Genomic DNA, 21,950 nt, shown 5'->3' on the forward strand with positions numbered 1-21,950 from the left:
TATTAATAGAACAGGTATCCCATCTCCAGTATCTAGGGTGTGACATAGCAGTATTGGCAAAAACTATCACTTGCCATATAGGACACATTTTATGTGGTAAATAGGCACACAAACACTTACACTTCCCATCAGTGCTGAAGAAAATTTCAAGATAATTGAAGGTAACCATTTCATGATGGTTATGTATAATTACCCTGAGAACAGCAAGGTAATCAATGCCAGAAATCCATGGAGAAAGTGATTAGGGACAAGACAAAGATCTGACTCCCTATGCATTTTCACCCACTAAGTGATGGTGAAAAATATGGTTTCTTGGGCAGATACAGACTTCAGTTTTTTAGTTTGCCTTATGAAGAGCTGCAACATGGCATACATAATTTTACTATGACTATGCGATGTCATATGTTTCCCATAAAGAAAACTCCAGTTTTACATTTCAGTATTGGATGAACTGAGATATAAACATAGACCACTAAAGTGGTGATTGCACCTCTGGTAATATGTTAAATCATAAATCTGTATTATGTATTAAAGGTTCATCTGGAGCATTCCATTTCACTCATGCCATTCCACAAAACACTACGCACCTCTATCTCTCCTTGATATTCCTTCCCACGTCACCCAAACAACTACAGTTAGCGAAACAGTTAGTGGACATCAGAAACTCACTTCATGATAACTTGTTGTTCTCTGACAATTCCACAATTTATCATTTATTTTAATCATAAAGCCAAGACATTCTCTGCAGAGGGCATGCATTTGAAACTCCACAGTAACTAGCCCTGAATGCATAATTACAGTTACTATTTTATCAGAAGCAGCTTCCCTTGACAACTGAACTAAAGATTTCAGAATGCTTCATGAGCATAGAAAATTGAACAGTAATTCTTCTGAATTTTTTGTCTGAAAACTCTCAAATATTTTTCAATAAAACAAATATTATTAACATTCTACATCTTTATTTCACGTCTATGTATTTGCAGTCCTCTGCTACTAGAGGGCTCTGAATTGTAGTGTGTAACATGGTGGTGAGTAATGTAACTATGTCGGTGTGTGAGAAACAGTATGCTGTAATCAAGTTTTGAATTCAAAGTGTCTGTCCACATATGGAGCATCATCTCATTCAATATAAAAATGGTGGACCACCCACAAATGGTGCAACAACAGCAACAATCTGACACATTGGATTCACTCTCATTGTTCCTCCACACAGCCCTGATTTGGGCCCATCTGATTTTCATCTGTTTCCAAAACTTCAAGAACACCTTCAGGAACTTCACTTTGATAGTGATGAAATGGCACTAGCAGAGATTAGGTTGTGTCTCTGTCAAACATTCTACAGTGACAGTATCAACAAACTGATCTTTTGTTGGGAGAAATGCGTTTGTCACCAGAGTGACTCTATTGAGAAATAAATATGTAGACATGAATAAAAACATGTAGGAAGTTAATAAAGTTTGTTTTACTGTAAACTCTCCATTATCCAAGGTAACTGGAGATTTGAAAAACATGGATAATTGAATTCCGCAGATAATCCCTAATTAAAATACACTGTAATGGAATAGGGTTGTTCAAAAACAAAAATTAATTACAGTATCCTAATTGAAGTCATTAACTAATGTTTATAACAAATTCTACTTTAATCATCAGAGTGTATGTGAAATTCAGTACTTACAATGAATACAGTATAATCCAGTTTCACATTACTTTACACTACTTTGAAACAAAATACAATGCAATTCTTGCAGTGTTTGACCAGCACATTGTTTATTACAATTCTATTGTAATGTTAGATTATCACACACCTGCAACCACTCCCAGATTAATGGGAAATTTTCAGCAGGGAAAAAATGGGAGAAATAGGTCATGGATAATCCACATAGTGGATAATCCATTTGTGGGCAATTGAGAGTTACTTGTTAACAAAAAGCTTTAAGAGTTTTCACAGAAAAAAATTGGGGGTGTTGCTTTCCAGCATATACTCATAATTATCATCAATTGTTTTAGGGTACTGATTTGCCTCAATGATCAAGCCAAATCATAAACACTGCGGCACAAATCACCAGCCATCTCTCAATGAGTGGTGCCAGAGAGCTGGTAGGCAATAATAAATATGGATGACAGGCAATGAGCCATAACTAGGACTGAAGTGCATATTTGCCCATATGTTTAAACAACATTGGGATCTCAAGAGTGCAACTTTCAGAGCAGAATATCACAGAGCTTGAGTTTGGAAACCTCCACAAAGAAGAAATGGATAGAATCACATCAGTAGGAGCCTGTGTCTGTTGTTTCACTAGTGTGACAATTATAGGGAAAGCGTTATTCCCCCGTATGCATATTCACTGACATAAGCAAACCTGATAAAACATTAGTCACCCCATGAGAAATCACTCTTATACTGTGGAACACTGCCTCTAGCCTTGATAATGGCATCTGCTGAGAAGGAGAGTCCACAAGTTCATCCAGCTAAGCAGTATCCAGCTGAAGGCACTCACTGATTGGATCCATTGGATCCTGTAGAGCTATCAAACTGCAGGTAAACTGACAGCTACAATTCATTACATATTCAAAATGGACCCAGATATTCTCTATGGCATCAAGAGTGGTTGATTTAACAGGCAAGTTGAAGTACCATAGTATGTCTGGATGTTTGTTTGATCAGGAATATATGAACGCAGCCCTGGGTACAGAGCTGATTCCACCCCTGAATACAGGAGTGACCAAATCAAATCAGATAAAACATACACATCATGGTGACGTACAAGGCCTATCAAGTAAGCAACAGACATTTTGAAATAAAAGATTAACATTATGGAAAAACCAAATTGTATTTTAAAGGTGCACTCTTAAGCTATTTTTCTACATAATTACTATTCAAATTGAGGCATTTGTCATACCATAGCATAAGTTTTTCAATATCATCTCTTTAGAAATCTGCCACCTGTAATTGCAACCACTGGCTTATAATGGCAAGCTGTTTGCCAGTAGTATCAAAGCATTATGTAGCAAGCCATGACTTCATTGCTGGGAAGAGGTGGCAATTGCTCAGCACCAAATCTGGACTGTAACATGGATACTCAAACACCTCCCACCCAAAAACCCCTAGGAGCCTTGGATATGACTATCAGTATGTGGACATGCATTGTTGTGAAAAAACAAAACTTTTGTGCTAAGTTTCTCCGATACTAGTTTTGTATTGCCCGTTTTAACTTTGTCAGTGCTTGACACTGCCTCTCTGACTTAATTGTTGTGCAATGTTCAAGGAAGTCAATGAGAATCCAAAACACAGAAGTAGTGATCTTTCCTGCTGACAGCATTTGCAAACACTTCCTTGGTTTTTTGAGAGAATTTGACTGTCCACATTCCATTGACTGCCTTTTTGTTTCACAACTGACATTCTTCAAGCAAGTTTCATCCCCAGTCATGATACAAGTGATAACTTTGTTACCATTTTTCTCATGATCTTCAAGGAAGGGCAGTGCTGCAGCCAGTCTCCACTTTTTTGTGATCTTTTGTCAGTACTCTGGGAACCCACCTAGCACAAAATTTGTAGTAATGAAGCTTCTCTGCCACTATTATATCCACCAAACTCTGTGAAATTTGTGGAAGATATTGTGAAAGTTTTGTAATCAAGAAACAACCATTTTCATGTATTTTGTTGTCGATTTGCATCACTATTTCACAGTCACAATGATAGGCCTACCACTGTGGTCCCCATCATGAACATTATTATGACCATTTTTAAAACCAATGCAGCAGTACTTCACTCAGCTTTCACTCATTATTCCTTTTCTGTACACATTGCAAAGGTTGCAATAAATGTCAGTTACCAACAAAAACCTAATCACAGAATGCATCTTACAAGTGATGGGACTTTCTATTGCAGGACACATTTTAACATGTCATGGTAAGGAGCAGAGACACAGACCACTGCCACTGCTGGATGTGTACATAGTGTAGGAATGTTATGGCACCAAGATGGTGGCTGTAATACTGTCCACTACCACAACAGACCAAAACAGCTGTTTTCATCTGGAGAGCCCTTATATAAGATAGGGCAATATTTGGTGACTAGGAATTCTGAAATAATCATCTCAGTTCATGTTCATGATAACCTGAATGAGCAGACCCATGTCATTGTGCAAAAAATACCCTCAAAATATCATAGAACACCACAGAACTGCATACTCCACGCATTGAGAGTTAAAATCCCATTTCGGCTGTCAGTGCACTTTAAGCCTTACATCATTTGGAAAGATGTAAAATCATCACTAATCTGACTACATTACATGCCTTCAGGCAGCTATTATTAAGTGTTGTTTGCCCCCCTGAAGATGTGCAGTTTTATGTGTGCTGTATGCAGTGGACTGTCATAACCCGATGTAGGTTGTGACATACTTACTCATATGCTCACACTCAAATCAGAGGTGATGCATGAATTTTGGTCATCTGGTTTTGGGTACATGAGCAGCTGCATACAGGAGTGAAATGGCAATGGAGTCCAGTTGAGATTTTTGAAGTCTCTGTGGCTGGAGACAGTACAGAAAGATTTGGATACGAGGCTGAGGAGGTAGATATGGTGATGATAGGGAAATGAGACTCTGAGTTGCCTTACTGGTCTGCTTTCTATAGCTTCTTTGCCTATTTACAATGAACATGCAGAAGAGCATTGATACTAGCTTATAAAACATAAATGAGGCTTAACAGATTCTCCAATTAATTACCAAACAGATGGCAACCCTTGCCTGTAGCTCTGTTGAGAATGGGGTACACTCAGTAATGTATGGTACTACAGATTGTAAACCACAGAAGTGTCAACTTCTATTGCTTTAATTGAACGCTTTAATTCAAGCACTCTTCACAATGAAAGTGGCATATAGATATAGGTACATATGGATAAATGTACAATGGAAATCAATACCCTAGTCCAGTGATATGTACATACAAGTTTTTTGCAAGTCCTTCTTAGTATACAAGATTCACAGAGTTTCGTGCTCACTATCATAGTATCCACTGTAAACTTGTTCCTCCGAGGCTGCTTTCACTGGAACCCATCTCTCAAACAAGAACTCTTGAACTGTGCCTTGGTATGTGTTTGAGGGCCTCTATGTATCGTGTTTGGGGCCATTCGCTTATACACTCCTGGAAATTGAAATAAGAACACCGTGAATTCATTGTCCCAGGAAGGGGAAACTTTATTGACACATTCCTGGGGTCAGATACATCACATGATCACATTGACAGAACCACAGGCACATAGACACAGGCAACAGAGCATGCACAATGTCGGCACTAGTACAGTGTATATCCACCTTTCGCAGCAATGCAGGCTGCTATTCTCCCATGCAGACGATCGTAGAGATGCTGGATGTTGTCCTGTGGAACGGCTTGCCATGCCATTTCCACCTGGTGCCTCAGTTGGACCAGCGTTCGTGCTGGACGTGCAGACCGCGTGAGACGACGCTTCATCCAGTCCCAAACATGCTCAATGGGGGACAAATCCGGAGATCTTGCTGGCCAGGGTAGTTGACTTACACCTTCTAGAGCACGTTGGGTGGCACGGGATACATGCGGACGTGCATTTTCCTGTTGGAACAGCAAGTTCCCTTGCCGGTCTAGGAATGGTAGAACGATGGGTTCGATGACGGTATGGATGTACCGTGCACTATTCAGCGTCCCCTCGACGATCACCAGTGGTGTACGGCCAGTGTAGGAGATCGCTCCCCACACCATGATGCCGGGTGTTGGCCCTGTGTGCCTCGGTCGTATGCAGTCTTGATTGTGGCGCTCACCTGCACGGCGCCAAACACGCATACGACCATCATTGGCACCAAGGCAGAAGCGACTCTCATCACTGAAGACGACACGTCTCCATTCGTCCCTCCATTCACGCCTGTCGCGACACCACTGGAGGCTGGCTGCACGATGTTGGGGCGTGAGCGGAAGACGGCCTAACGGTGTGCGGGACCGTAGCCCAGCTTCATGGAGACGGTTGCGAATGGTCCTCGCCGATACCCCAGGAGCAACAGTGTCCCTAATTTGCTGGGAAGTGGCGGTGCGGTCCCCTACGGCACTGCGTAGGATCCTACGGTCTTGGCGTGCATCCGTGCGTCGCTGCGGTCCGGTCCCAGGTCGACGGGCATGTGCACCTTCCGCCGACCACTGGCGACAACATCGATGTACTGTGGAGACCTCACGCCCCACGTGTTGAGCAATTCGGCGGTACGTCCACCCGGCCTCCCGCATGCCCACTATACGCCCTCGCTCAAAGTCCGTCAACTGCACATACGGTTCACGTCCACGCTGTCGCGGCATGCTACCAGTGTTAAAGACTGCGATGGAGCTCCGTATGCCATGGCAAACTGGCTGACACTGACGGCAGCGGTGCACAAATGCTGCGCAGCTAGCGCCATTCGACGGCCAACACCGCGGTTCCTGGTGTCTCCGCTGTGCCGTGCGTGTGATCATTGCTTGTACAGCCCTCTCGCAGTGTCCGGAGCAAGTATGGTGGGTCTGACACACTGGTGTCAATGTGTTCTTTTTTCCATTTCCAGGAGTGTAGATAGCATGTGACTGTGTCACTTTTTATCTCCAATTTCCAATTAGTGAGTGGTCAATCTACAATTTCTCAGTGTGTATGACATCTTAATGAACTGATAAAAGCAGCTTGCACTGTGCATTTTTACCTGAGTTACAAGGCATACAGCTAATATTCATATTTAGATGTTTATTTTTCTTTCTTTTTGCGACCTTTCATGATTCAGCTGTTACAGCACTTTCATGACACACCCAACTAAAAATGGCCGTCATATGCAGTTCTCCAGAAACTGGTTGAGATTGTCACACATTCACTGACAGCGCCAATTCCTGTTGGATTTGAAACCAACTGCCACTGACAATACATGGCACTTGTCTCTGGTTCCTTCTTATGACATGTTACATGGCTGCAAGTGGTACATCATTATGTAATAGCTGCTATCTGTTATTCTGTTATATTTCCCTGTCAAACTATGTTAACAGTGCTGATTCCTATATAAGTAACTGACTGGGACATACAAACCAATTCACTGCCATGACTGGCATCACAGATGAGGGAGGGGGGAATCGAATGACTGGCTGGTACCAGTTTTACATCTCTACAGTGCTGCAAAACTGCCAGTGTGATCCATTAAGGGAGGTGACTAATATTTTGTGTAGTGAGCTTATCAACGTCATGCAAGTCTTGTGATTATGGCGAATGGAGAGAAATTTTATGCTACATTCACAAAAATTTTCATTTCATATCCCCTACCCAACAGTTTGTCATTTTTTTACACATAAGCATCAGTAGTTTTACTATAGTGACATGAACAACAGGTTTTTCTGAATACTAAAATTAAGAATATGGTCACATATGTACTGAACTTACTTGTCTCAAAAAGGGGTACAGAAGCCACTTTATCATTGTTTATGTTTCCCCTTTCTTCTTCCTTTTCAGTCTATATAGACAGAGCACCTGGGCTGTATGAATTGTTCTTTTTTTTGTACAAAAGATTTTCCACATATGATAGGAAAACTGGGGACTTCAGTCTTTCATCTTCATCTTTCTAATTAATTCCTTAATTTCATCTTAGGTTTTAATCATAACAAATTGCATACCTGTTGCAAACATCACCCAGTTGCTTCAAAAATCCTTTTTAAGCGTACTATCTCAGATGTGGGAAGCCTGTTGTCTAAAGTAGGTCTGATACTTCCTAAGTATTCAGGTTACTTGGATAATGGGCAATAAGTGCACAGCTGTACAACTGAAATATCAGTTCAATGAAATTTAACACATCTTTCACCTTCATATATAAGTCAATGGACTATGCACAGAATTTAGTTTGTTAACACAACTCATAATTCCTAAAATTCATAAGCTTAGGAAACTGGATTTTCTCAATCACTATATGGCTGGAGGCAATCTAGAATCACCAAATATTTATTCCATCTGCTACCATCCCGGGTGGATAAAAACTATGCAACTTAAGAAATATTACATACTCCCTCTGCCTCCCATCTTCCCCCATTTTTCTACCTAAGCATTTTCTCAGCCCCTTTTCAATACAAGGTGGCAGTTAATAGTTTACACTTTATCTGTTTGCTATTGGCATACATTTTCATGCAGGTATGCCACTTACTGATATTTCCTGCTCTGTGACTACTTTGTTGGTTGCCACGACACCAACCACATACAGGCTGTTTCACTGCCTTTTATTACCATGCACATTTTAATATACAGACTTTTGTGCTTAGCCCAGCTCTGATGAGAATGTTACAATGGGTTTTATTTGGTTTTACTTATGGTCACATTTATCATGTTACTTACTTGACACGAGTTTCCTTTGTCATCACCAATATGTGATTTTATGTGTACATAATTTTTGTTTATTACATTTTTATCCAGTGGTTTTGTACATCCTTTTCATTTTGGTCATTCTTTTTAACTATGATATGAAAAACTTTCTCAATAGGTCCATGTACCTCTGCAGAAGATAGTTTTATAAATGTTGAAACTGTGGCCAATGATTGTTAATAAACCTTTATATCTGCAATTGGCTAACTGATTTTTCTCATATCATTCATTTACATTCACCATTGCTGAACAGCAGACAAAATTTTGAAATTCTTGGCCACTATGGTAGCCAAAGCCACATGTAAATACAAGGACACTAAGTTAATAATCCTAAAATCAGATATGGCCATTGCATTTACACTACTGGCCATTAAAATTGCTACACCACAAAAATGACGTGCTACAGACATGAAATTTAACCAACAGGAAGAAGATTCTGTCATATGCAAATGATTAGCTTTTCAGAGCATTCACACAAGCAGTTCGACAATGTTTGCAGCAGCATGGACTATCAGCTCGGAGACCGTGGCTGTGTTTGCCCTTGACGTTGCATCACAGACAGGAGCGCCTGCGATGGTGTACTCAATGACGAACCTGGGTGCACGAATGGCAAAACGTCATTTTTTCAGATGAATCCAGCTGTCTGTTTACAGCATCATGATGGTCGCATCCATGTTTGGTGACATCGCAATGTGAACGCACATTGGAAGCGTGTATTCATCATCGCCATACTAACATATCACCCAACATGATGGTATGGGGTGCCATTGGTTACACATCTCAGTCACCTCTTGTTCCCACTGACGACACTTTGAACAGTGGACATTACATTTCAGATGTGTTTCGACCCGTGGCTCTACCCTTCATTCGATCCCTACATTTCAGCAGGATAATGCACGACCACATGTTGCAGGTCCTGTACGGGTCTTTCTGGATACAGAAAATGTTCGATTGCTGCCCTGGCGAGCACATTCTCCAGATCTCTCACCAATTGAAAACGCCTCGTCAATGGTGGCCGAGCAACTGGCTCATCACAATATGCCAGTCACTACTCTTGATGAACTATGGTATCATGTTGAAGCTACATGGGCAGCGGTACCTGTACACGCCATCCAAGCTCTGTTTAACTCAATGCCCAGGCACATCAAGGCCATTATAATGGCCAGAGGTGGTTGTTCTGGGTACTGATTTCTCAGGATCTATGCACCAAAATTGCATGAAAATGTAATCACATGTCAGTTCTAGTATAATATATTTGTCCAATGAATACCCGTTTATCATGTGCATTTCTTCTTGGTGTAGCAATTTTAATGGCCTGTAGTGTAATAAACAGTATTTAGAAATGGACATAATGGCAAAGTACACAGAATTCTTCATTAACATGAAACAGTCTAATAAAGTTCCTTCAGTCAAGAACAAACTGGTCTATCAAATATCATCAGACAGTATGGTAGAACTCCTTACAGTTCTGAATGAGGAAGCTCACAGTTAGTTTTTTTTCTATTCAAAGTGACCAAAGACCAGATTAATTACCAAACAGATTTCAGATGGAGCAGTATTAATGATAGGCTTTTCAATTGCAAAAATAAAATTTTTAAAACACATGAAAAGAAATTAGCTAAATGTAAATGTAGGGCCCATTTACTAAATGTAACATAACAGCAGCTTATAACAGTATCAAACATGAATTTTTTGACAGAATACTAAATAAAACTGAAAATGTATATAAATATGCTGTTTTGCATAAAGGGCTGAAGTATAACATAGCTATTAAACTTAATGATCCATCAGTCATTCATAATCTTAGCCTCAGTTTAAAAATAGGCTTAGATTCTGTTAAACAATGGGAAATCCAGGATGGCATGTAACAATATTAGAGAAGTAAAGTTGCTACTCACCATACAGTGGAGATGCTGAGTCGCAATAGACACAACAAAAAGATTCTACGCCTATCGCGACTCAGCATGCTTAGCTATATGGTGAGTAGCAACTTTCCTTCTCTAATGTTATTAGATTCTGTTAAGTTTGATACAGAGAAACAGGCCAAGATTGCCCATGAGTGTAACAGTATTACTGAAAAAGAAATTGCGTAGCAAGCTAATCAATGAACTGATGAACAGAAGGTGATCAGTAGTATTAACAATAAATTAAAGAACAATAATGCTTCAATAACAAAGTCTGACAAAGGATGTACTCTTATCATTGCTTATGTTAAGGAATACATAGACAAGACTTACAAAATAAATTTGTGTGTTTGGCTAACACTCAATGTCTGTTCAGTAAATTTCAAAAGAAATAGCTCGTTGACATGAACCTGAAGCCACCAGTCCTTAGAAGTCAATTTAAATTGCACAAATAGGACCATCTGATTCAACCTTAATTAATGGCATCAGAAGTTCAAATCATATATTGGCAAGGCATCTTCATTATAAAATCAAAGATTCCTTTGTTTTTGAAAATAATTTTTCAGTTACAATCTATGCTATCATGATTCATAAAATGCAAGCAGTATGAAGTATGCCCTCCACTAGGTTGGTTTTGCTTGACATACTAAGTGTTTACATGAATGTTCCCAAAGATGAGACACAAAATATTGTCGAGAAGAACTTACAGCAATATAGAAAATTATTGGAGAATGCAAATTGCTTAACTAATAAGTTTATTGCAGGTCATTCTCAAATATGATTATTTCACCTACAGCAGCAAAATGTATGTACAGTCATATGGCTTAACAGTATGTTGCACTCTCGCTGGTACCCTTCCTTACATTTCCATAAATTCTCTTAAAAGTTCTCCTTTTGTTTCCAATTCAGAACTGTTAATGAAAATGAAATTTTATGCTTGTTGCGTTGATGGCATACTTTTTGTTTCTGCTGGGAATGACCAAGAACTAAGTTTGTTGTTTAGCACTATCAGCATGCTTCATGATAAAATTTCTTTCACAAATGAAGTACAAAATGAAAATTGTGAGCTTAATTTTCTTGGTCTCACTATTTCAATAGTAGGTAATAACTTCAGCTTTCATATTTTCTGCAATCCCACCATTTGGATAATATTATTCCAGCTGATACTGCCCCTCCACATGAACACGAGGTTGCATCCCTTCACTGCACTATTAACCAAACCTTATCAATGTCCCTTTCTCTGATTAATTTACAGAATGAAATTGCTGTTATAAAATCAATTGCTATTAACAATGGATATGGTCAAAATTTAGCTGACCGCATCATCAAAAAGGAAGCCTGTAAATAATGTTCCATATTACTGAGAGATTCACCTGGCACCAACAAAGTGGAAAATGGTAAACAAATTTTTATTACTTTTCTAGGAAATTTATACTAAAGGATAAAACACTTATTAGTGAATAAATAAATGCAATGTAACTTTCTTCACAGACATCAGTTTAAAGAAAAATCTTGTCCATACAATCAACAATATTAATGATCCTTTTCTAATTCAGTTGTTTATGAAATGATTTGCAATAGCTACATCTGTTACTATATAGGTCAAACTGGCAGGTAAAGTAAGGTATAAAGAACATTTACTAGGAAAGAATGGTGGTAATGCACACCACTCCACATCTGCTAATCTGCCAAACATTTACTCATCACTAATTATCCCTCTAAAGTTCTAGGGAAGATCATAATTCTGTGTAAGGAGGGTGAAGGGGGGAAATTAGACTTGTGTGAAGAACTGGAAATTTTTAAACACACACTCAATAGGAATGGTAAATGATATTAAATATCAGCTGCAACTTGTGAGGCAACAGTTGAACATTTTAAGCTGATACTTCAGACAAGTTAATGCAGTAACAGGTTGTTGGAGGCCTCCACTTGTCATTTATTCTCAGTAAATTTCCATTTTTTTAATTTTTTTTTTTTTTTTGAAATATTTTATTTCTTTCTGTTTATCTTCCTTTCCACTGTTGAATTCATTTTTAAAGTTTCCCCTCCTCCTGCCTTCCCCTTATCTTCCCCCATTTTTCTACCTAAAATTGTTCTCAGTCTGGTGATTGATAGTTTACTCTTTATCTGATTGCTATGCGCCTATGTTTTTGTGCAGGTACGCCACCTATAGGTGTGTCCTATTTTGTGCACTGCAACAACTTTTGTCATTTGCCGTATGGCACCAGTCACATATAGGCTGTTTCACTGCCTGTTAATAACATGTACATTTCAATATGAAGACTTTTATGCTTAGCCCAGCACCAAAGGGCATGTTTTTAATGAATTTTAGTTGATTTTACTTATGGGCACATATATCATGTTACTTGACATGAGCTGCTTTGCTCTGAAATTTGTCATTGCCAATATGTTATTTAAGTATAAGAAATAAGAGCTTGCAGTAGAAGACATTTGCTTCGCAGTATCGAAGATGAAAAATTTCTTGTAGCTCTTAAAAGGTATGCTTTTTCGACCCTATGTTTTCTGAGAATTTTTTGCTTCTAGTATCATGTACTTTCAACTGTATGCATTTACTCCATTAATTATGACACACCCTGTAAACCTCCCTGAGCTCCCTGTTCGTTCTTCGTCACCATTCTTCTCCTTCAGAAATTGGTCCAAATATATTCTATAGAATTTTTTTTTTTAACTTTACCTTCCTCTCTGTATACTTATCTATTTCCCATATTTCTGATCATATAGTAATACTGATCTGATTATAGTTATATATATTTTTATTTCAGTTTCTCTTAATAAAATTTGGGACGACAATAACTTGAATGAATATCATTCTGTGCATGCCGTTTTTATCCTCAGTTCCATTTCTTGTTTCGCATCATCTCTGGTATTTACTATAATCCCCAGATACTTAAATTTTCTGCTTCCTCAAACACATAGTCATCAATCTGTACAGTTTCCCTCCTTTTTGTCTTGTCATTTCTTTCTACTCTCATAAATTTTGTATTCTTGTCCTTCACTTACTATCCAACTTTCTTTACTTTTTGAAATACACAGTCTAGTCACATTAATGTGAACACTGTCATTGTTCAGTGTCAATATGCAATAACCAATCACAGGTGGCAGCACTAGCAGTGGAGGGTGGATAAAATATGTCTGTGGGATGCAGAAAACAGAGCAGTCATTGCTGTAATGCAGAAACAGAGTGACTTATCTGATGTCAACACGGGCATGATCATTGGCTTTCAGGGCAAGGGTGGAAGCATTTCTGAAATGGTGAACTTCGTAAACTGTTCATGCATTGCTGGGATTAAACTATACTGTGCATGGCAAAATGGCACTATCTGAAATTGGGAACTGTGGTGCACCATGGGCCATAGATGAGAGGAGTGAACAAAGCTGCTGAGATGTGTGTGAGCACAAAGGTGTGCAAATATTGAGCAACTGACTGGCCACATGAATCAAGCTGTTACCAACACTGTGACAAAGGCTGGCATTGGAATGTCAATATCACAACCAGGCTTCCACTGAGTGGCAACAGCTGGGTCTTTCAGATGTATCATGTTTTATGCTCCATCAACATGAAACATCTGAAAGCAAACACCCCACAGCAATTATGAGAAGCATCCAGGCCAGAGTAGGGAGCATTATGTTCTGGGGATCTCATCATTCTGGAATGCACAATGGATCAACACAAGTATGCATCCATTCCTTGGGGCCCATGTCCACCCTTACATGCAGAGTGTTTTCCTACAGAACAATGGCATCTACCAGCATGACAATACAATGTGTCACACAGTTCACAGTGTAAACGCATGGTTTGAAGAACACAACGATGAGTTTGCTGTACTCCCCTGGCCACCAGACTCCCCAGTTTTGAACACAATAGACAACCTGTGGTGCCACCTCAATTGGGCTGTCTACGTCTGCATCTACATCTACATATATACTCTGCTAACCACCAAGTGGTGTGTGGTGGAGGGCACAATTCACCCCAAAGTCATATTTCCCCCCCTCTGTTCTGCTTGCAGACCGTGTGAGGGAAAAACGACTGTCTGAACACCACAGTACAAGCTCTAATTTCCCTGTCTGCACCATGGATCCTCAATCAAGAAACCAAGTGCAGTTGGCCACAAAACTGGAGTTTCCATGGCTCCACATTCCTGTTGTGTCTTCCAGAACCTCACTGACTACCTTCCTGCATGTCTCACAGTGGCCTGAGCTGTAAAAGGTGGTTGTTCAAGCTTTTGACAGGTGGTCACACTAATGTGACTGGATAATGTAGCTTTTTTGTAAGTATTTTCAGGTCATCTAGTTCTCTGCTATGTTGCACTTGTTGCATCCAGTGCTTCCTGTATTAGTACACTGAACAAGAGTGTTGATATTCTGTATCCTTGCCTGACTTCTATTTTTATGTCAAAAGCCATGGAATATCTCCATTCATTCTCACTATTCGTTTGAAGCCTTCTGGTGTATCTTTTACACATTTTGTAATCTTCTTTGGTATTCCAAACTCCAGCATTTTCTCTGAAAACTTTTCTCTGTTTATGCTATCACAGACTTTCTTAAAATCAAAAAACAATATTGGCATTATTTTATTGTATTCAAAAAATTTGATGACTTCTTTCAGCACAAAAATGAGAACTGTAGTGGGTGGATTCTTCATAAATCCTGCTTTTTCCTCATCTATTATTTCTCTTAAATATGGTTCAAATCTTTTCTGGAGAATCCTGAAGAACATTTGATAGGCTGTGCCCATTGACAAGATCCTTCTAGAATTTCTGTTTTCTTGTTTATTATTCTTTTTATGGATTGGTATTAGGATCACTTCTTTCCACTCAGAAGGCATTCTTTCTTCATTCCAAATGTTGGTCATGAGATTGTGCACTTGTTTTGGAATTGTATCCCTTCCCTTCTGAAGTAGTTTGGCTGTTATTCCATCTTTCCCTGAACCTTTGTTGTTTTTTGGTATTTTGAGTGCGTCTACTGTCTCTGTCAATATCAACAGTGCAATAACGGGCTCTACATTCTGATATTTATGTTGTTCCTCCATTTCTGGACTTGCATCTTCAATGTATAAAAGCTCCTCAAAATATTCTTTCCAAATATCCATACCTTTTGTTCTTTTCAAAACTGTATTGCCATTTTTATCTTTAATGCCATATGTCTGTGGTAAAAATCCTTTTCTAAAGAACCTAACTGACTTGTAAAAATCTCTTCCATTCTTTTATGCAATTTGTTCCCCTTGGCTTTCCTATAGCTATTTGTCATTATACCTCTATCATGACTAAATAAAGGTTTGTGGCTGCCTTGTCTTCTCTTGTAGTTTTGACATTCATTACACAGCCTTTGTGCATTTGGTCTAACAGGACATGGTCTATTTGGTTTTTTGATCTACCATCTGGTGACATCCAAACTGTCTTGTGAATTCCTTCTGAAGAAGGTATGTGCTCATGATCCTTTGGTTGACTGCACTTGCATAGTTAAGAAGTCTCACTCCATTATTGTTACTTTCAGTGTGTACTATCCCTGCTGTTTCTTTTCAAATTGTGTCTCTTCCAATTTCAGCATTGGTGTCTCCTGTAACAAGCTTCATACTGTATCCAAGAGTCTTAGTAATTATGTCTTCAAACAATGGGAAATTCAGGATGGAATCTATATGTATGATTGTTTTATGTCTTCAATATTTCATAGAAAATGTCTTCCCTTTATCCTCAGCATCAGCTGAGGCAGTTTTGGGGATGTTCAAGGATTTGACAGTTACCTCCATCAGGTACATCCCCACTAGAATAGGGGAAAACTCACCAGGTCTGCCTCCAGCAGAGCCAGAGGGTAGTAATGGAAAAGTTCTCACTGTGAAAAAATTACTGGACTGGGCCTTCAGGTTAGGGGTTGGGCACCAGGCTAACAGCCCATCCCATAAAAAGAATACATGCCTCAGATGAAAATAGAAACACAGAATATTGAAAACAGCTTACTAACAAGGACTTAGGATTTGGGACCTGGAACATTAGAACTTTGAAACCACTTGTGGTTCTTAATATTCTATCAGAAAAACTTTACATATGTAAAATATATCTATAGATAATCTACCCATTTAAATAATTTTATCAATAATTGATTGTTTTCATTGTTATAAAATAGATCTACTTGCATTACAAGGATCAGAATAAACAGGAATAGGAAAACTGGAAACAGCCAACACATTCTACACCACAGCAGGTCAGAAGATGGAAAATTTCAAAACTAAGTAGATTTCATGGTCAGTAAAAGAAATGCCATGGCAGTAATTGATTTTCAACCAACCGATGACAAAAAATTCCAATAGCAATGCAGTAAAATATACAATTAATAATAAAGTAATGGTTTCCCATGTGGGGCTGTTGGTACCCCCATCGGGCGCCTCCCCAGGTGGCGGATAGGGGAAAGCTTCCTAGATATAGGTGGTACTGGGTAAATGAAATACCCAGGGTGGACCAAAAACCAATAAAACCAGTGGTGTCTGTTCAGCATCTGGCGGCCAGTGGTCAGCGTCTGTTCCTCTAGTTGAGGCGGCTGCACAAAATCTTCTCGAACTCAAAAATCGAGTCATATATCTGTGGTCTCAACAGAGATCCATTTAAACTTTCTTAAAACCCAAAAACAGACCTCAAAAATAATTAGAAAGGAAAAACGGGGATATGACAACAACAGACTCTCTGAAAACCAGCAGGATTTCATCAAAAATAATACAAGAAATTTTTATAAGACTTTCAAAGAAAACTTACAGGGATACCAAGCGCCTAGCTTGTGCTTCAAGAAACCCGATGGCTCTTTGGAAACCAACACGAAAAATAACTGCAAAATCTTAGCCCAATATTTCAGTTCCCTCCTCAACTGCGAACCACCCCAAGAAAAACTTGTCTTCTCTTCTCCAGTATTCACACACCCAGACTCACATGCCCCGGATCTTGAAGAAATTATGGAGATAGTCAAGCAGTTGAAAAATAACAAAGCACCAGGAGAAGATGGGATCATTGCTGAGTTCTGGAAACTAAACGATCCTATACTTATGCAGAGATTACACCATATAATATCAGACATATGGATAACGGAGCAGATACCAGAGGACTGGAAATGCGCTCTAATTCACCCGCTACACAAAAAGGGCGACAAGACAGACATGAACAATTATAGAGGAATTTCCCTGCTCCCAGTCGCTTACAAAATCCTTTCCAAAACGCTTTTAAACAGGATAGAATCCCAAGCAGATACACTAATTGGTGAATACCAGGCCAGATTCAGAAAAGGACGGTCATGTGCAAAACAGATCTGGTGCTTAAAGACAATATTACAAATGAAGAAATGCAAAAACACAGTAGTTACATTCATCGACTTCAGGAAAGCATATGATTCAGTGGACCGTGGAACCCCGTTTAAAATCATGGAAGAATTTGGGATTGACCGAAAGACACGAAAAATCACAGAACAGACACTTACGGGAACAACGGCCAAAGTGAAATTCATGGGCGAAGTATCAGAACCCTTCGAAATCAAATCTGGAGTCCGACAGGGGGACGGACTATCCCCAATCCTTTTCGATATTGTTCTAGAAAAGATAATCAGGGAATGGGAACCTCACGTAAAGGGTATCCAAATTGGTATCAAGAAAGAGAACTGAATTAAAGTCAACTGCCTTGCTTTTGCTGACGATATTGCAATTATCACCAATAACAGAACAGAAGCGATTCACGCAGTGGAAAAACTACATGAAATTTCACAAAAAACCAGACTACAGATATCTTATGAAAAAACCCAATATATGGAAAGGCAGCCAGAAAATAAATCCCCTTTAATAACAAAATATGGTAAAATTGCACAAGTCTGCCATTTTAAATACCTTGGTGAAACTATACAGTCCTCAGGATTAAACTGAATTGCCAATGAACAAAGAATCACCAAGCTCCAGAAAGCCTACAAGCTAACATGGACACATTACAATAAGAAGTGCATTTCGGCAGACGCAAAATTAAGGCACTATACAACAGTGATTCTTCCAGAAGCAATCTATGCAGCTGAAACAATGGTGATTGATGGTCATTCTAAAATTAAGGAAATAGAAAAGCAGGAAAGAAAAATTCTCAGGAAGATTTACGGTCCAATCAACAAAAATGGCATTTGGATGAAGAGACCACAAAACGAGCTCTATAGAAAGATCAACATAGTAACAGATGAAATCAGAAAGCGCCGAGCCAAATTTTATACACACATCTACAGGATGGAAGACTCCAGAACAGCAAAGAAATTATTCAATATTATAACAAGGAGTAAATGTGGCACAGAATGGCTGAAAGAAGTCCAGAGGGATCTACAGCAGATCAACATAAAAAATCTCGAAGATCGCACCGAGTGCCGGCATAAAATCACAAGTGTGAAGTTTGGGGAAAGAACATCGCGTCAGCCTGGTAAAAAATGGACAGAGGAATGGAAGAAGGAGCATTCTGAAGAGATGAGGAGGTTTTGGGAAGCAAAGAAGAAAAACATCCGAAGATGAAATTATGAATTCAAGTTCAATCGCTCTCCTAAAGGGGAACAATCGTTATAATAAAAAGTAATGGTTTAATCATACCTGTTTGCAATAATGCTGGGATAATAACACACTTGATTCTCATCCACCTTATTCTCATTTTCCCAGATAAACTGCTGCTGCACACCATATGCTCGGATGGTTGAAGCACCTACATTAAAACCAAATAAACTTGGAATTAAAAATTTAATTTATTAAATAAATAGGGTGGGGGTGGGGGGTTGGAATCTGTATGAGAATAAGGGAAGAGGTAAGTGTAAGAAACATACTACCTAAGCCTGAGGTCAAGAAATCTGTAGGATATAGTCGTAAACAAATTGATGCATTAGTTGCAGCTGAGCTTACAAACCAGCAATATTCAATATAGGGTACCTGAAGACTTCTTAGTGTAGGAACATAAAATTTAAAATGTTCATGCAGTCAGTATCATATGTTTTTTGAATCATACCAAATAATGAAGAACATTTCATCTAGAAATATTTAAATTGCCCTTGGTCCAAGGATCCAGTTTGCTTATTTTACTGGTCTACCCAGCTATGATGTTATACAGCTGCACTTGCAGTTTTGTTATTTGTTTCAAATACTGACAACAATAAATGTGTCTGTGAATATATGTTACTGTCTGATTTATGAACCTTTAGTGCTCTGTGTGTTTTTGTACTTATGTGTTGGTTTGTTTTCTTTACTAAAAGTTTCACGTCTCATACTTTATATTTGAGAACTTATTTTCAGATTACCATCATTGAATTTCTTTTCCTTGTTGTGGCATCGGTAGTGGACTACATAATTTAACTTTTGTTGTGAGATGGATAAATTTGTTGTAAATGGGAAATGTAAAATCTAAGAAACAAGTGATAGTGATGGTCGTGTTGAATCTCTGTCAGTGAAAAGTGTGGCGATGTATGTTGCACCAGGGGACATTGGTGAAAAAGTTTTGAATGTGAACCATCTGCAAGAAAGTTGAACAACCCAAAAGATGTAAAATACAAATATTACAGTCAATGTTATGTTAAATATGTATTCACATCTAATGTATGTAGCCCCCTTTTCCCCTATGCATTATCTGCAATCAGACTCTGTAAAATAATTCTAGGAAAACATCTCTACTTCACAGGTACTTGGTAAGCAATCACAGCAATTATAAAGACAAGACTGTCATATTTATCAGGTGGAAAGGAGAAAATTTAGATAGAAGTTCAAACTTAGTATACAATTTTACAAAATGTGTGACACAAGAGACATCATACAAGTTACCATTGCTGGTTGCAAAAAATAAATCACTGTATAAACAGTGGAACTTCTTAGCATTCCTGGTTATTTGATAACAGCAGATAAAATGTTACAAAAAATTCCACTAAAGTAATCAAAACAGTTCTGAATTATGACACAAGCACAGGGCATAGAATCCATGATATGGCACAAGATATTGTTGACCAAATACCAGAAAATATTAAAATGACAAAAGATCTGATATTCAAAGTGACGATTCAGTGGGTGTGTCTGATGGCATTGCTGGTGAAATTCTAGGATATAAACAGCTACCAAAACATGCAATGGGAGAGGATATTTATAAAAATCTATATTACCAAATAAATACAAGTAATTATTTAAAGTTTTTCTCAAAAATCTCGAAAACTAATTAAAAAATTTGCTTTAAATTTTTATGTGATGCTCTCATGAACATATGTACACACAGGTCCATCACAGACAGCATAATTGACTTTTCGTCACCAAACGAAAGAATCAGCACCATCATAGTGAAATCAGCCAACAAGTCCTACACAATAATCAATGCACATGCACCGACTAATGACTACAACAGGAAAAACCTGGACGAAATTTATGACTTCTGGATGACAATGGAAGAAACTATAAGAAAAATTCCTGCACATAGAGTCAAAATAATACTGGGAGACATCAACGCTAAACTCGGAAAAGAAAAGATATACACACATACCACAGGAAAACATACTCCACACAAGGACACAAACAAAAACGGAAAACACCTTATAGACTTTTGCAAAAGCCACTACCTCACCATTATGTCAACAAAATTCAAGAAACCAACACAGAAACTTACCACATGGAGATTCCCCAGCAGAAAGCAAGAACTACAAATCGATAACGTAATAGTCCAGAAAGACTCACAAAAACAAATTTTGAATGGCTACTTTGACTCAGACCACCACCTACTACAGATCAGGATTCGTCTTTTGCCCAAGAAAAAGCTCCAGAATTAAAAATTGTTAGACCAGATCCAGAATACCTTACTTTAAACCAGACACAAATATTACACAAAATTAAAATGGAGAAAATGACAGACTGGACACAACTTTCAGTAAGAATCCGAGAGGCCATGAAACTAGCACAAGCACCATGCACAAGGAAACACCATTGGTGGAACCACATATGTGACCAAGCTATTGACCAATGAATCAGTGCATGGAAAAAATTTAGTAGCCATAAATCCCAAGAGAATTGGATGAACTTCTTGAAAACACAGAAGCAATCAAGTAAAATCATTCGCAGTGAAAAATGACAGTATGATAAACGGCGACTGACGGAGATCAAACCGGACGACTTCATGAAGAACAATACAAGACACTTCTACAGAACGTTCAGAGAAAATATGACTGGATATCAACCACCCAACTTGTGCCTCAGAAGACCGGATGGAACCCTAGAAACCAATACCAAAAACAATTGTGACATTCTGGCAAAGTACTTTGAAAAACTGCTCAACACGGACTCCCCTATGGAAGAAATGATGATAGAAATGAGCATGTACAATCCAGATAGTGAACCTCCAACTCTAGAAGAAGTTAAAGAAATAATCAAGTCACTCAAGAATCGTAGAGCACCAGGACAAGACGGAATCATTGTGGAAATCTGGAAGTTACAAGACCCAGAACTCACCAAAGACATCCACAGGATCTTGGAAGATATCTGGAAGACCATGAAAATTCCTGAAGACTGGAAAACTGCCCTGATACACCAACTACGCAAAAAAGGTGACAAGACTGTCCCAAACAACTACAGAGGAATACCCCTACTACTGGTCACATACAAGATCCTCTCTAAAGCTTTACTAAACCGATTAGAATGC

General features: G+C 38.6%; 1 protein-coding gene across 1 annotated transcript in view; it reads right to left on the reverse strand.

The window, feature by feature from the left end:
• Nucleotides 1–21,950, reverse strand: part of LOC126092472 (multidrug resistance-associated protein 1-like) — a 409,434-nt gene that overhangs the window by 60,957 nt on the left and 326,527 nt on the right. Inside the window, exon 25 of the mRNA XM_049908086.1 lies at nucleotides 18,887–18,995. Coding sequence (XP_049764043.1) covers nucleotides 18,887–18,995 — 109 coding nt within the window. The remainder of the gene's footprint in view (nucleotides 1–18,886; nucleotides 18,996–21,950) is intronic.

This window comes from Schistocerca cancellata, chromosome 7 (genome assembly GCF_023864275.1).
Source record: "Schistocerca cancellata isolate TAMUIC-IGC-003103 chromosome 7, iqSchCanc2.1, whole genome shotgun sequence".
Taxonomy (NCBI): domain Eukaryota; kingdom Metazoa; phylum Arthropoda; class Insecta; order Orthoptera; family Acrididae; genus Schistocerca; species Schistocerca cancellata.